A 15,093-nucleotide genomic window follows, 5' to 3' on the forward strand; every position below is an offset into this window, starting at 1 on the left:
CAATAACATCAAAACAAATGAACAAACAAAAAAAAACAGATTCATAAATACAGAGATAAACAGGTAGTTGGCCAGAGGGGAGAAGGATAGGGGAATGGGCAAAATAGATGAAGGGAATTAAGAGATACAAACTTTCAGGAGAAAATAGGTGAAGGGAATTAAGAGATACAAACTTTCAGGAGAAAACAGGTGAAAGGAATTAAGAGATACAAACTTTCAGTCAGGAGACTAAAAACTACAGCACAGGGAATACAGTTAATAAGACTATAATAATGTATGGCGACAGATGATAAATAGACTTATAGTGAGCACTGTATAATGTATGGAATTGTTGAATCACTATGTTGAACACCTGAAAATTATATAACATTCTGTATCAACCATACTTAAATAAAAATTTTAAGGAAATTGACATATCAAATATAAAAACTAGTCAACAATATAAACAACCGATAGAAGAAACCAAATGCCTAGAAAGCATGAAAACATGCTCAATCACTAATCTAGTAATTAAAAAAGGTAGTTAATAATTTAGATATGTTTACTCTATTAGATTGACAAAAAGCAAGAAAGGAACAGAGAGGAACTATAAAAAACAACCATAAAACGAGTAACAAATGGAAATAAGTACATATCAATTAGTGATTACTTTGGGGTATTTTTATAAGACATTTTATTTTTTTTAAGATTTATTTGTTTATTTATTTATTTATTCAGAGAGAGAGAGAGAGAGAGGCAGAGGGAGAAGCAGGCTCCATGCAGGAAGCCCGACGTGGGACTCGATCCTCAATCTCCAGGATCACACCCCGGGCTGCAGGCGGCACTAAACCACTGTGCCACCGGGGCTGCCCTTATCAGACATTTTAAAATAAGTTTTATGTAAGCAATATCTGTACCCAACATGGGGCTTAAATTTACAACCCTGAGATCAAGAGTCGCACACTCCTCCAACTGAGCCAGATGGATAGGCAACCCCTATCAATAATTACTTTGAATGTAAATGGGTTAAACACTCCATTCAAAAGACATAATGGGTGACAAAATGGATAAAAAAAGCAAGATTCATCTATATGCTGCCTAAAAGAGACACATTTCAGACCTAAAGACACATACAAAATGAAAGTGAGGGGATGGCAAATGGTAGTGAAAAGAAAGCCAGCATAGCAATACTTATACCAGACAAAGTAGACTTTAAAGCAAAGACTGTAACAAGAGATAAAGAAGGACACTATATATAATCATAAAGGAGACAATCCAACAAGAAGCTGTAACAATTGTAAATATTTATACACCCAACTGGGAGTACCTAAATACATAAAACAGCTAATAACACACTTAAAGGAAGTAACTGACAGTGATACAATAATAGTAAGAGAATTTAACACTCCACTTACATCAATGGATAGATCATCCAAACAGAAAATCAACAAGGAAACAAGGAAACAGTGGCTTTGAATGACAAAATGGACGACATGAATCAAACAGATATATTCAGAATAGTCTCTCCAGGAGAGACCACCCATTAGGCCACAAGACACATCTCAACAAATTCAAAATAAACTCAAAATGGATTAAGGATCTAAATGTGAGACCTAAAACCATAAAAATCCTAAAAGAGAGCACAAGCAATAATTTCTCTGACATCAGTCATAGAAGCATTTTCTAGATATGTCTGTCTCCTGAGGCAAGAGAAATGAGAGCAAAATTAAACTACTGGGATTATAACAAAATAAAAAGCTTCTGCACAGCAAAGGAAATAATCAACAAAACTAAAAGACAACCTCCTGAATGGGAAGATATGGGAGAAGATGTTTGCTAATAACATATCCAATAAAGGGTCAGTATCCAAAGCACATAACGAATTTATACAACTCAACACCAAAAAACCCCAATTAATCCAATTAAAAGTGGGCAGAAGACATGAATAGATATTTCTCCAAAGACATACTGATGGCAACAGACACATGAAAAGATGCTCAACATCATTCACCATCAGGGAAATGCAAATCAAAACTATGATGAGGTATGACTTTATACCTGTCAGAATGGCTAAAATCAAAAACACAAGAAACAACAAATGGTCAGGATGTGGGAAAAAAAGGAACCCTTGTGTACTATGGGAATGCAAAATGGTATAGTCACTGCGGAAAATAATACGGAAGTTCCTCAAAAAATTAAAAATAAAATTACTGTATGATCCAGTAATTCCATTCCTGGGTAATTTACCCAAAGAACATAAAAACCTTAAATGGAAAGATATATACACCTCTGTTTATTGCAGTATTATTTACAATAGCCAAATTATGCAAGCAGCCCAAGTTTTAATCAATGAATGAATAATGATGATGTGGTACACACACACACACACACACACACACACAGGAATATTATTCAATCATAAAAAAAGAATGGAAAAAAATAATTTAAAAAAATAATAAAAAAAAGAATGGGATCTTGCCATTTGTAATAACATGGATGGATCTAGTGTGTAATGCTAAGTGAAATATGTCAGTCTGAGAAAGACAAACACTATATGATTTCCTTCATGTATACTTTAAGAAACAAAACAAATGAACAAGAAAAAAAAGAGACAAACCAAAAATAGACTCTTAATTTTAGAGAATAAACTGATGGTTACCAGAGGGGAGGTGGGTAGGGGCAATGAGTGAAATAGGTGAAGGGGATTGATAGTATACTTACTGCGATAAGCCCTGAGTAATGTATAGAATTGCTGAATCATTATATTTTACACCTGAAACTAATGTAACATTGTATATTAGCTATACTGGAAATAAAATAAAATCAAAATAAAAAAAATTTTTTTACAAAATAAATTTTTTAAAAAGTGTGGTATAGACATAAACATAGACATATCGTTAAATAGAATAGAACTGAGAGTACAAAAATAAATGCATCCATCTATGGTCAATTACTTTTTTTTTTTAATAAAAGTAACAAGACCATTCAATGGAAAAAGCATTCTCTTCAAAAATGGTGCTAAGGTAACTCAATAGTCACATCCAAAAAATGAAGTTAGACCCTTACTTCACACCATTTACAATAAGTAACTCAAAATAGACCAAAGACATGTAAGTAAGAGCTAAAAATATAAAACCCTTCAAAGAACACACAGAGATAAAGCTTAATAGTCTTGGATTTGGCAACAGATTCTTAGATATAACACTGAAAGCACAAAGAACAAAAGAATAATAGGTTTAAGGGTGCAAACTTGAAACAAGTAGTAAATAAACCATGGAGATCTATTGCAAAGTATAATGCATATGGACAATACTGTAGTCTAATCATCAAACTTGCTAAGAGACTAGACCTTAATTATTCTAACCACTAAAAAAGGATAATTATATGATGTGATGGAGGTGTGATGTTATAATGGCAATCATAATGCAATAGATAAATGTATCAGTTAACATGTACACTATCTTGCAAGATGAGTAAAAAATCTGAGAAGCCAGGTACTAAGGAGAAGAAATGTGAAGCCAAGAAGGCTGATGCTGGTGGCAAGATTAAGAAGCCTCGCTGCAGTCAAAACCATGTCCTAGTCAGAGGAACTGGTAGCTATACCTGATGAGCTATGTATCCCAAAAAAGGCCATGTACAAGAGGAAGTATTCAGCCGCTAAATCCAGAGTTGAAAAAAAGGTTCTTGCTACTGTCACAAAATCAGCTGGTGGTGACAAGAATGTGGTACTTGAGTGGTTAAACTTCACACGTGCTTAGGTATTATCCTAGTGAAGATGTGCCTTAAAAGCTGTTGAGACATGGCAAAAAACCTTTCAGTCAGCATATGAAAACTGTGAGCTAGTATCACACCTGAGACCATTCTGATCACCCTTACTGGGCACCGCAGGGGTATGAGGGTAGTGTTCCTGAAGCAGCTGAGCAGTGGTTTGCTACTTGTAAACCACTTCTCTGGCCTTCAGAGTTCCTCTGCATAGAACACACCAAAAATCTGCCATTGCGGGCAGCCCGGGTGGCTCAGCGGTTTAGCACCATCTTCAGCCCAGGGCCTGATCCTGAAGACCTTGGGATCGAGTCCCACGTCAGGCTCCTTGCATGGAACCTGCCCCTCTCTCTCTGTCTCTGTGTGTCTCTCATGAACAAATAAATAAAATCTTAAAAAAAAAAAAAAAATCTGCCATTGCCACCTTCACCAAAATTGCTATCAGCAGTGTGAATATCCCAAAACATCTCACTGATGCTTACTTCAAGAAGTCAGCAGTTGCATAAACCCAGACACCAGGAAAGTGAGATCTTTGACACAGAGGAGAAATATGAGATTAAAGAGCAGCACAAGGTTGATCAGAAAGCTGTGGACTCGAAAATTCTGCCAAAAATCAAAGCGGTTCCTCAGCTTCAGGGCTACCTCTGCTCTGTGTTTTCTCTCATAAATGGAGTTTATCCTCACAAATTGGTATTCTAAATTTCTTACAAAGAACCTAATTAATTAAATAACTGATCCATTAAAATGTTTATGCACCAAAGGACACTATCAAGAAGGTAAAAAGGCAACCCACAGAATGGGAGAAAATATTTATAAATTACATATCTAATAATGGTCCAGTATCCAGACTATATAAAGAACTCTTACAACAACAAAAAAGAGAAAAAACAAACAAAAACAATTAAAAAATAGACCAGAGATTTCTCCATGGAAGATATACATGTGGCCAATAAACATATTAAAAGATCCTCAACATCATGAGTCATTAGGGAAATACAAACCAAACCACAATGAGATACTACTTCATGCCCACAAGGGTGACTATATTTAAAAAGAGAGAGAGAGAGAGAGAGAAGAAGAAAAAGGAAAGAAAACAAAAAGAACAAGTGTTGGTGAGAATGTGGAGAAACTGGAACCCAAAGCATTGAGGGTTACTATGTTAAATGGAACAGCTACTATAGAAGATTGTTCTCAAAAAGTTAAACAGTTCTGCTCCAGGACATACCCAAGAACTGAATACAGGTGTTCATATAAAAGTTTATAATGAATGTTCACAGCAGCACTATTCACAATAGCCAAAGGGAGGAAACAACCCAAATGTCCATCAACTGATGAAAGGATGAACAAAATGTGGCAAATCTATACAACAAAATATTCAGCCACAAAAAGGAATAAAATAAAGTACTGATAGTACAATACTGTTGAACCTTGAAAACCTCATGCTATGTGAAAGAAGTCAGACAAAAGGCTACATATTGTATAATTTCATTTATATGAATATCCAGAATAGGCAAATACATAGAAAACAGATCAGATATTACCAGGGCCTGGTGGGAGGGGGAAATAGGGAATGACTGCTTAATGGGTATAGGGTCTCCTTTTGGGGTAATGAAAATGTTCTAGAACTAAATAGTGGTGATGGCTGCAAAACACTGGGTGTGCTAAAAGCCACTGAATTATATACATTAAAATGGTTAGAGGGGATCCCTGGGTGGCGCAGCGGTTTGGCGCCTGCCTTTGGCCCAGGGTGCGATCCTGGAGACCCTGGATCGAATCCCACGTCGGGCTCCCGGTGCATGGAGCCTGCTTCTCCCTCTGCCTATGTCTCTCTCTCTCTCTCTCTCTCTCTCTCTCTGTGACTATCATAAATAAATTAAAAAAATAAAATAAAATAAATGGTTAGAATAGTGAATTTTTTTTAAGTTTTTTTTTTTTTTTTTACTTGAGAGAAAGAGAGCATGAGCGGGAGGGGCAGAAGGAGAAGGAGAGAGAATCTAAAACAGACTCTGTGCTGAAGAACAGAGCCTGACGTGGGGCTTGATCTCAGTACCTCAGGATCATGACCTGAGCTGAAACGGAGAATTGGCCGCTTAACCAACTCCACCATTCAGGTGACCCACAGAATAGTGAATTTCTTTATGTGAAATTGTTCTCAATAAAAAATAAAGTTCTATTCTTCTTCTACATAGTATCTAAAAACATTTTTATGTCTTGAGCTTTTTCTCTCAGGAGAGTGAGCAACAGTGGTTACCAAAAGGAGTTTTAGAGTTTACAAAACACTTTGCCATAGAATCTTACATAATCTTCACAACTCATGAGGTAGATACCACCCCAACCTAGAGATAAGAAAAACAGGCTCAGAGAGTCATATAGCTACAAAGTGAGACAGCTGACTAATCAAGTCAGATTGGGCTGGCTCCATCGTATTATACTGTTTACAAGGCAAACAGCTCCAACTTCTGATAAGCTTGAAAAAGGGTAGGAGAGGTTACTGTGTCTGTGCATCTTGGGCAGCTTTTCTTCTTCCAAAGTTAGTATTTAAATTAAAGCAGTAAAAATATTCATTGTACACAAATTAATAAAAGTTTTTAAAAAACCAATCTAGATCATTACTGTATAACAGCAGCATAAAGCGGATATTATAGATTTTCTTTTTCAATTTTTGCAAGATAAGGGTTTAAGTTTCTCAGTACAAGATATTTTATAATGTTAGCATGTCTGCTCACCAGCGAAGTTCAACATAATGTTTACAGGGTATGGCAGTAAAGTAATGAGATAATTGTGCGTGTTCCTTATATAACTGACTGCATTAAGTTAGTCACATTTCCTATTAAGGATTAACAAATGAATGACATTATCATTGGGTTTTCTAACATTCTGATAACTCCTATATGTTCCTGAGAAGCAGAGGAGTTAGGGTTACCCAGCTCTCTATCAATCAAAGCAGTCTCTTTAATTATTTTCCATACTGGGCTTTTCCTTAAGATATTATTTGAAGAAAGGATTCCACAGTTTCTTTAAAAATACTTATTGAAAACCACTGTAGTACATACATGTAGCCTTACTTCCTTTAGAGGTTTTTATGAATCTTTACAGATTACTCAACATTATGTATTAAGATTATCTCTAAATACCAGCATAGAAATACCAAGGGGGCTCTCACTCTACACTTGGTTTATGAGTGGTCTTATTTTTCCAGGCTCTATTCAACATTCTTGGTTATCCCCATTCTATTTTTCCAGGCTCTATTCAACATTCTTGGTTATCCCCATTCTATGCACTATATTAACACACTGACAAACAAGTGACTTATCTCAGATAACAGGGCAAAGCATGACCAGGGTCCAGACGTGAAGCCCCACCTCAGGTGGCTTAGCCTGCTGTATGGTCTCCAGTTCAAAAAGTATTGGTGTAGGGCAGCCCCGGTGGTGCAGCGGTTTAGTACCGCCTACAGCCCAGGGCATGATCCTGGAGACCCTGGATTGAGTCCCAGGTCAGGCTCTCTGCATGGAGCCTGCTTCTCCCTCTGCCTGTGTCTTTGCCTCTCATTCTCTCTCTGTGTCTCTATGAATAAATAAATAAAATTAAAAAAAAAAAAAAAGTCTTGGTGTAATGTGGTCCATCAGTGCACTGTGACCTGAAGGTACAGATGTCTCTATTTGTGGTGCATAGCAACACTTGAGCTGGCTATAAGCCAGTTATGTTCAGAACTTGTATCTGCTCAAGGGCAAAGATTATCCTGTCTTTCTCCTATGCTCCAGGTTATCTCTCAGTTCCCTTGATGGAAAACCCTTTCCAGGAGCAATATATGCACAATAGAAATTATGAAATATGTAACAGAAGACCTGGGTTCAAATTCTGGCTCTATTAGTATTTCCTTCACGACTCCAACTCCCTGGGCCTGTTTGTTCCTGGTATTTACCTCACTGGTAATCAGGAGGATTAAATGAAATAATGCAGCAGTTCACATCATGTGGGCTACAGACCCCTGGGCATGTCTGACCATATTACCAGAGGTTTGAAAAAGCATATACTAGAGAAAAAGAACCACTTAGGGATCAAGATTAAAAACTCTGGAGTACAACTGTCTGGGTTCAAATAATAGTTTTATCACTGGAGCAAATTAGTTTTCCTGTCTCAGTTCCTCATTTATAATTGGAGAAAACATTACCTTACTGAATTATTACAAGGATTAGCTAAGTCCACACTTGTGAGGTACTTAGAACAGTGACTGGCAGAGTGAGAATTTAATAAATGTTAGCTACTGTTACTATTATATATATGCTTGTATATTCTATACAAAGTATTATCACATAGAAGTTTGCCAAGTTTATGTTAAAGGGTTGTTATTTTTGTAAAGGTTAAAAACTTCTAAGAAAATAGTCACAAAAAAAATCCAGTATACTACACCTGTCATGTCCTAATCCAGAATGCTTGAATCTATGATTTTAATCTTCTCAAATCAATAACACTTGTTTTTTGGCCTAACATATGTTCTTTTCTGGAAAATGGTCCATGTACACTGGAGAAAACTATGTATTCTGCTATTATTGGGGGTAGTATATGTCCTGGGTGTCTGTTAGTTCTAACTGGCTTATAATGTTGCTCAAGTCCTTTACTAACTATTGATATCCTATCTGGTTGTTCTATCCATTAGTGAAAGTCAAGTACTGAACTCTGCAACCATTATTAAAGAACTGTCTATTCCTCTTCAATTCTGTCAATTTTTGTTTCACATAGAACATCTCCTTCATGGATCGGTCCCAAAATGTTTAAAAGGGAAGATCTACTTTTCTGGCCATGAAAGTAGTCTCAGGTTCTATCTGTATTTTCACCAAATGAATTATGTGTCTCTTAAACACATGCCCACCATACACTATTCACTATTCATACATAATGTTTATCACTGTCTGTTCCCTGCCTATAGGCAGCCTGGGTTAGGCCGGACCCTAGAATACTTAGGAAGGGTCTCTTTTGATAACTGTCAGAAAAAGAAGTGAGAAGCAGTGGCTTACATTGTAGGAGCGGGGGTGCCTCTGTTTCCACTGCACCAGGAGTAGCTGGGCCACCACCAAAGTAGCGATGAGGATGAGGACCATTTCAGCGTGCATGGCTTCGTGGCCGCGGTGCTTGGCATGCATGCGTGCGTGTTCAACCCTGAAAGCCAAACAGATGAGGTGAGGCAGGTCAGGAAAGAAGTGCTGATAAAAGGGCAGTGCTTTCCAGAGATATCCTACCAGTCCATAACTCAGAACATATTCTTATGCTTTGCAGCTGCAGGGTACTGTACAAATTAGGGGTGAGGAAAACACTCATCTGGGAGAACAGGCATTTGGGGACATAACAGGGACTCTGTGGGCCCCAGTCAGGAGCTCAGCTATTAAAGATGGGTTGTTTGCTGCCCATCCTCAAGAGCAAAAACAGCTGACACTTGTCCTATAGGAAACAGGACCCAGGAGAAGCCTGCTGTCATTGCCCATTTCAGCCCTATTTCAACCTGTCACTAGAAGAAGAAAGTAACCCAGAGAGAAGGGGATAACCATAAAGTCTCATACTCTTAGTCAATAATATTTATGACACCAATAAAGAAGTACTAGCAGACGTGTACTAATCAAAGGTTAAAATCTTGCTTTGTTTGTCCTATCCTGTCAGGACCAGGGATCCTGAAGACTAAAGCCTGAAAAATCTAGACTGCTTTAACCTTATACTAATCCAACAGTGTCTTTGCCATCAGCATCCACAGGTAAATAGTCTCCTCAAGGGCTTAAGGAAGAGTACAGCTGGAAACTCTTATTTAACCTAAGGTTGGCATTCTCTGGTCCAGAGGACTGGCAACAAATGATTTCCTTGGCCAATATCTGCCTCTAAGAATAGAGTCAGAGTTAGCTAACAGAGAGAAACAAGGAAGAAGTTAGAAAACTAAATATAAATATAGCCTGTAGTCAGGATCTTTTATGGAAATTCTCTATACACGGGGGTATTAGGGAGAGAAGGAAAGGACAACATAAATGCTATCTTCGTAGAATACCCAATAGCAATGACAGACTATGCAAGAAGAGCCCAGTGGGATGAATTACAGATTAATGATAAAGCAAATATAGCAAAAAGCTAATTGTAGAATCTAGGTAGTGGACATAAAGGTGTTTATAATTTTTTCAATTTTTCTGAGATTTTTTTACAATAAAATATTAGGGAGGAAACATGGTGGCGGGGATTGGCAGCCAAATATCAGCAGGCAGCCACAGCACCTAAGGATTCATTTTATATAAACTCATCCAGGGTGGGAGAATATTATAAAAAGACAATATGTAGGAGTCAGAAACTTAGGTTCAGACATCCATGTGACCTTGGCCAAGAAAATTCACATCTCTACACCACAATTTCCTCATCTGTCACAAGTAGTCCATATCTTGGCTCCCTCCCTCAGAGGGTTGTTGTAAGGATAAACTAAACTAAAAGGGCAAAGGACACTTTAAAAGCCTAATGACTGTGGGGAGTTATAAAGATAACAGATACATTTCTTATTCTTAGCATGTGACTGAATGGATGTATACAATAAAAAAAAAAAAAAATCAAAGAAATATGGAGAAAAGACCAGAGAACAACTCCTAGTTCAGGTTCCCACCCAATGCAAACATCTTTACAATCTTTATTTTTTTGTTTTTTTGTTTTTACAATCTTTGTTTGAATACTTCCACTGGCTAAGAACATATGCCTCTTTTTTTTTTTTAAGATTTTATTTATTTATTCATGAGAGACACAGAGAGAGGCAGAGACACAGACAGAGGGAGAAGCAGGCTCCATGCAGGGAGCCCAACGTGGGACTCGATCTCAGGACTCTGGGATCATGCCCTGAGCTGAAGGCAGGCGCTTTAACCACTGAGCTGCCCAGACATCCCAGAACATACACCTCTTAAAGTAATTAGAGAACCATGTGTCTGGCACAATGTAGGTACTCAAGTGTGCTTATGAAGGAATAAAATTCCAGCACTTTAAGGGTAGGAGCTCACTACGTCTCAGTATACTACAATTATTAATGATGTCTCTAATGACAAAACAAAACCTATCTTTCTATAGCTTTAATCTCCTGGACCTAACCTTATGCTCTGGAACGACAAAGGACATATTCACTCTTCTTTCCCACTGTTGCTCTTTCAAAGATTTATCATGATCTTATTTTTAAAAAACAAAACCAAAAATAATCCTCTTCCTACCATCACTCTTCTGTGCCCTTTTAAGCTAACAGTTCTAGATCTTTTAAATGCCATTCGTATAACATAATATGAAAACCATTAATCCTGGTTGCCTTCTTCTAGATGTTATCTAGGTGAAGATCTTCTTAATATGCAGCATTTACAACAAAATCAGTATGGACTCAGTGAAGCAGAGGACAGTGGCACCGTATCTCCCTAAGCAGATAGCATATTTCTATGAACATCTTCCAAATTTTGGAAAGTTTTGATAGCTGAAGTACACAACTGGTGCATATTAAACTTAAAGTTTTCTAAAATCTTGCTGGGTTTGTCATATAAGTTGGTATCTTTGCCATTCTCTATTTTTATAATCTAATAGAAGGGGGTTTTTGGACTACTAATAAAGTTTACGTGGCTGATTTCAACTCATTGGTCAGCTACTCTGTGAAGCTTGTGGAGCTGAAGCACTCTGAAAGCTCTACAATAAGTAATCAGGATAATAAGGTATCTGTTGACTCACTCTAGTTACAAAGCAAGTTAGTAGTAGAGTTGAGATCAGAAGATGCTATTCCCATTTTCCAGCCAGAGTTCTCTGCTCTGTTTCATGCATAATGATGATGTTAATAATGATGATAGTCATATGCAAAGCAAGTAACACTTACTGGGAGCTTACCACATGTCAGGTATTGTTCCAAGAATTTCACGTATATTAATCCTCACAACTCTATAAGGTGTAGGTACTACTGTAACCTTCATTGTGCAAACTGGGGAAACTAAGGTAGTAAGCAATCAAGTAACTTGCCCAAGATAGCATAAATAGGAAATGGCAGAACTAGTAGTATTCAAATTCAGATAAATAGTTTGGTGCAATTACCTACTTACTCCCCAGAACTGAAGGAGCCACCCAGGAGTGACCCAAGTACTAGAAAAGATCCCAAATGACCTCTCCTACTGGTCAAGAGTCACTGCCTCCCCACAGACAAGGAAGCAAAAGGGTAGATATACAACTCTTTTAGAAGGATTAATTTACAGCTCCCAGCCTGAGGTGCCCACACTGTCATACTTACCTCCATTGCTCCTCTGGGGAGAGGTCTGACATATCAACCTGTAGAAAAAAAAACACCAAAAAAATCGATCAATGTCTTAGAACTGTGCCTGCCCAACAGAAGGTGCTCATATATTCATCATTATCTTCAAGGAATTATGAGAATCTTCAAAAAAAAAAAAGAGAATCTTCAACTGTCACAATCTTTATTGAAGCCTTCCCCGATACTCTACTTCCTACCGATCTCTCTGTTCTCTAACCACTTAGTCTCAAGTCTATGACTGACAGTATATTGCATATCTGTGCTAAGCAATAAGGACAGGAGAGTAAACCTAACTCCTAAGATGTTCACAGCCTAGTTGGGAAATCACACATACATACATAAAATGTCTTTGTTATATACTGAGGACTAGCTATGGAAAAATAAAGAAGTGGCTTCTGATCCAATTTGCAGTGTTATAGACTGGCAAAGACTTCCTGGAGGAGATGTGAAATATTATCCAGATGAAGAAATGAGAGAAATGTGTTCCATGCAAAGGGACTAACATTAAAGGAATAAAGTTGTACCACATACGAATAAGTGAGTATGGCTAGAGCAAAAAGTATGAATTAGGATTAGTGGGAGATGAAGCTAGATAAAATATTCTATCATATGTCTTTGACTCTAAATGGCCCCCTGGCAACAGGCAGAACATTAGGCTAGGGAAAACTAAGTTTTAGTCCCTGCTCTGCTACTAGCAGTATGATCTTCCAATTTCAAAGTTCTGGTTCTGTTAGTCTTGTCCTTTAGAGCAGGGCTGCTCAATCTTGGCACTAGGGATATTTGGGGCTGGATAATTTTTTGCTGGGATGAGGAGCTCTCTGTACATTGTAGGATATTTTAGCAGCATCCCTGGCCTCTACCCACTAGATGCCAAAAGCATCTATCTCCACAGAAGCAACAAAGTCTACAGACATTGTAAAATCTCCCCTGTGGGATGAAAATTGCCTCCAATTGAAAACTACTCTGTACTAAACTGCTCTATACTAAACTCTTTGAGTTCAGGACTCAAGTCTTCTACTTCCTTATAGCCATACAAAAGCATAACCAAGTGTCAGTACATAAGTCAAAAACATCACATTGACCTGAGCTGAAAATGTTTCTTGATGTAGAGAAAAGAGACAAGGCCTCAGTCAAACGAATCAACTAACAAATATTCCTTTAGTACTTATGATGTTCAAGGCCCAATTTCCCAATGTTCCTATGATAAGTTCAGAAAAGTACTTTACACAGAATGTTTGAAGTAAAATGGGCAGAACTCTCCTACTGAGTCAAATCAGCACATATTTACCAAGCACCCTTTATGTGTGTATACTGTGTACTCCCATCACTATTTAAGGAGGACTTTTTGATTTTTATATGTCCCAGCCAAGTTAATTAAAAGGGGGGGAGGGGCACCTGGGTGGCTCAGTGGTTGAACATCTGCCTTTGGCTCAGGTCATGATCCCAGAGTCCTGGGAATGAGTCCCACAACAGTCTCCTTGTAGGGAGCCTGCTTCTCCTTCTGCCTATATGTGTCTCTCATGGAAAAAAAAAAAAAAAAAAAAGGGAGGGGGGGTATCTCAAGCCTTCACCCAGCCAATCAGGATAATGAAGTCAACCACCTCCTCCCTTTTCCTACTTTACACAATGCCTCATAGAATGTATTCATGTGTCCAAACTCAGGCCTTCATCTTCCTAGAATGACAGAAGTCCCAGAATATCTCAGGACAAGTGGATATAAGAAATGAAAACGCTGGAACACCTGGGTGGCTCAGCAGTGGAGTGTCTGCCTTCTGCTCAGGGCGTGATACTGGTCCCCGGATTGAGTCCCACATCAGGCTGCAGTCCCATATCAGGCTCCCTGCGAGGAGCCTGCTTCTCCCTCTGCCTATGTCTCTACCTCTCTCTTTGTGTCTCTCATGAATAAATAAAATCTTAAAAAAAAAAAAAAAAAGGAATGAAAATGCCCATCTGGGCAGTATCTAAGCAGACAATTAAGGACCACATTTCTTTCTTTCTTTTAAAGATTTATTTATTTGAGAGAGAGCGTGCATGCTTGCACAGGTAGGGCAAGGGGGAGGGAGGAAGGGAGGGAGGGATAAGCATACTCCCTGCTGAGCAGAGAGCACAATGTGGGGCCTGATTCCAGGACCCAGAGATCATGACTTGAGCCAAAACCAAGAGTTAGACACCTAACTGACTGAGCCACCCAGGTGCCCCAATGTAACTGCTTCTTAAGGCCAGGACCAGGATTAAAGATTAAGGTGGAGATAAGCAAGGGACCTAAGGCTCAAAATTTAAGGTGGCACTCATTGTCAGGTACTGATTCTCCATATACATGACCTTGAAAGTGCCTTGTTTGCTTCACCCTAGTCCTGGCCTGCTTCTGTCTATCTTACTCCCAACCCATAAACCTGGAAGATCCCACAGAGCCAAGGAGAATACACTGTGTTGTATCTTTCAAGGAAAATAGAACAGAGCTGAACTTAGACTAAGCACTCAGTGAGTACTACAGGAATTGAACAGAATTCTCTCCAATACAATAAGTATGATGACAAATCAGCACCCCACCTGGAGATGGAGATGCTTAAATGGGAGTGTACACAAACACTTGAAAAACACTTAACAAGCATCTGGGAAAGAAGTATTCATTTGACAGCAGGAGGCACCCAGAAAACCACATTTAAAAACTACATGTCAGAACAAAAAGAAACAACACAACTACATCTTCAAAGAAGCAAGACAAGCACCATTTTACATTTCCATCCCTCCTCTGAAGGGAAAACTAAGATCCAAAGAACTGAGCCAGCCACGGAATGCTTCTTCATGAGAGTGTGGTCAAGCGTGCTACTATCTATACATACCTTAGTCTCTCTGTCTAGAAAACAGAGAATAAGACTTCTGACTTCACTGTGGAGTTCTGACAGTAAGAAGATTCAAGGTGACCAAGTGATTTCATTGCCTTTTCTTCTTGAGAGTGGAAACACTTTATAAAGTACCAGGAAAGGCTGGGGAACCAAATGTTGATGAAACGTAGTACAGGGCTGCTTTTGGAGCCTCAGGGAAAACACCTCAGTAGGGCAAATACTAAG

General features: G+C 38.3%; 1 protein-coding gene and 1 pseudogene across 1 annotated transcript in view; one reads left to right on the forward strand and one right to left on the reverse strand.

The window, feature by feature from the left end:
• The window catches only part of RNF121 (ring finger protein 121), an 82,612-nt gene that overhangs the window by 39,726 nt on the left and 27,793 nt on the right, over positions 1-15,093 (reverse strand). The window contains exons 2-3 of the mRNA XM_025459176.3: positions 12,002-12,039; positions 8,757-8,898 (exon numbers count right to left, since the gene is read on the reverse strand). Of these exons, the coding sequence (XP_025314961.1) occupies positions 8,757-8,898; positions 12,002-12,039 (180 nt within the window). The remainder of the gene's footprint in view (positions 1-8,756; positions 8,899-12,001; positions 12,040-15,093) is intronic.
• On the forward strand, positions 3,449-4,521 carry LOC112667473 (60S ribosomal protein L6-like; annotated as a pseudogene).

Source organism: Canis lupus, chromosome 21 (genome assembly GCF_003254725.2).
Source record: "Canis lupus dingo isolate Sandy chromosome 21, ASM325472v2, whole genome shotgun sequence".
Classification (NCBI taxonomy): Eukaryota; Metazoa; Chordata; class Mammalia; order Carnivora; family Canidae; genus Canis; species Canis lupus.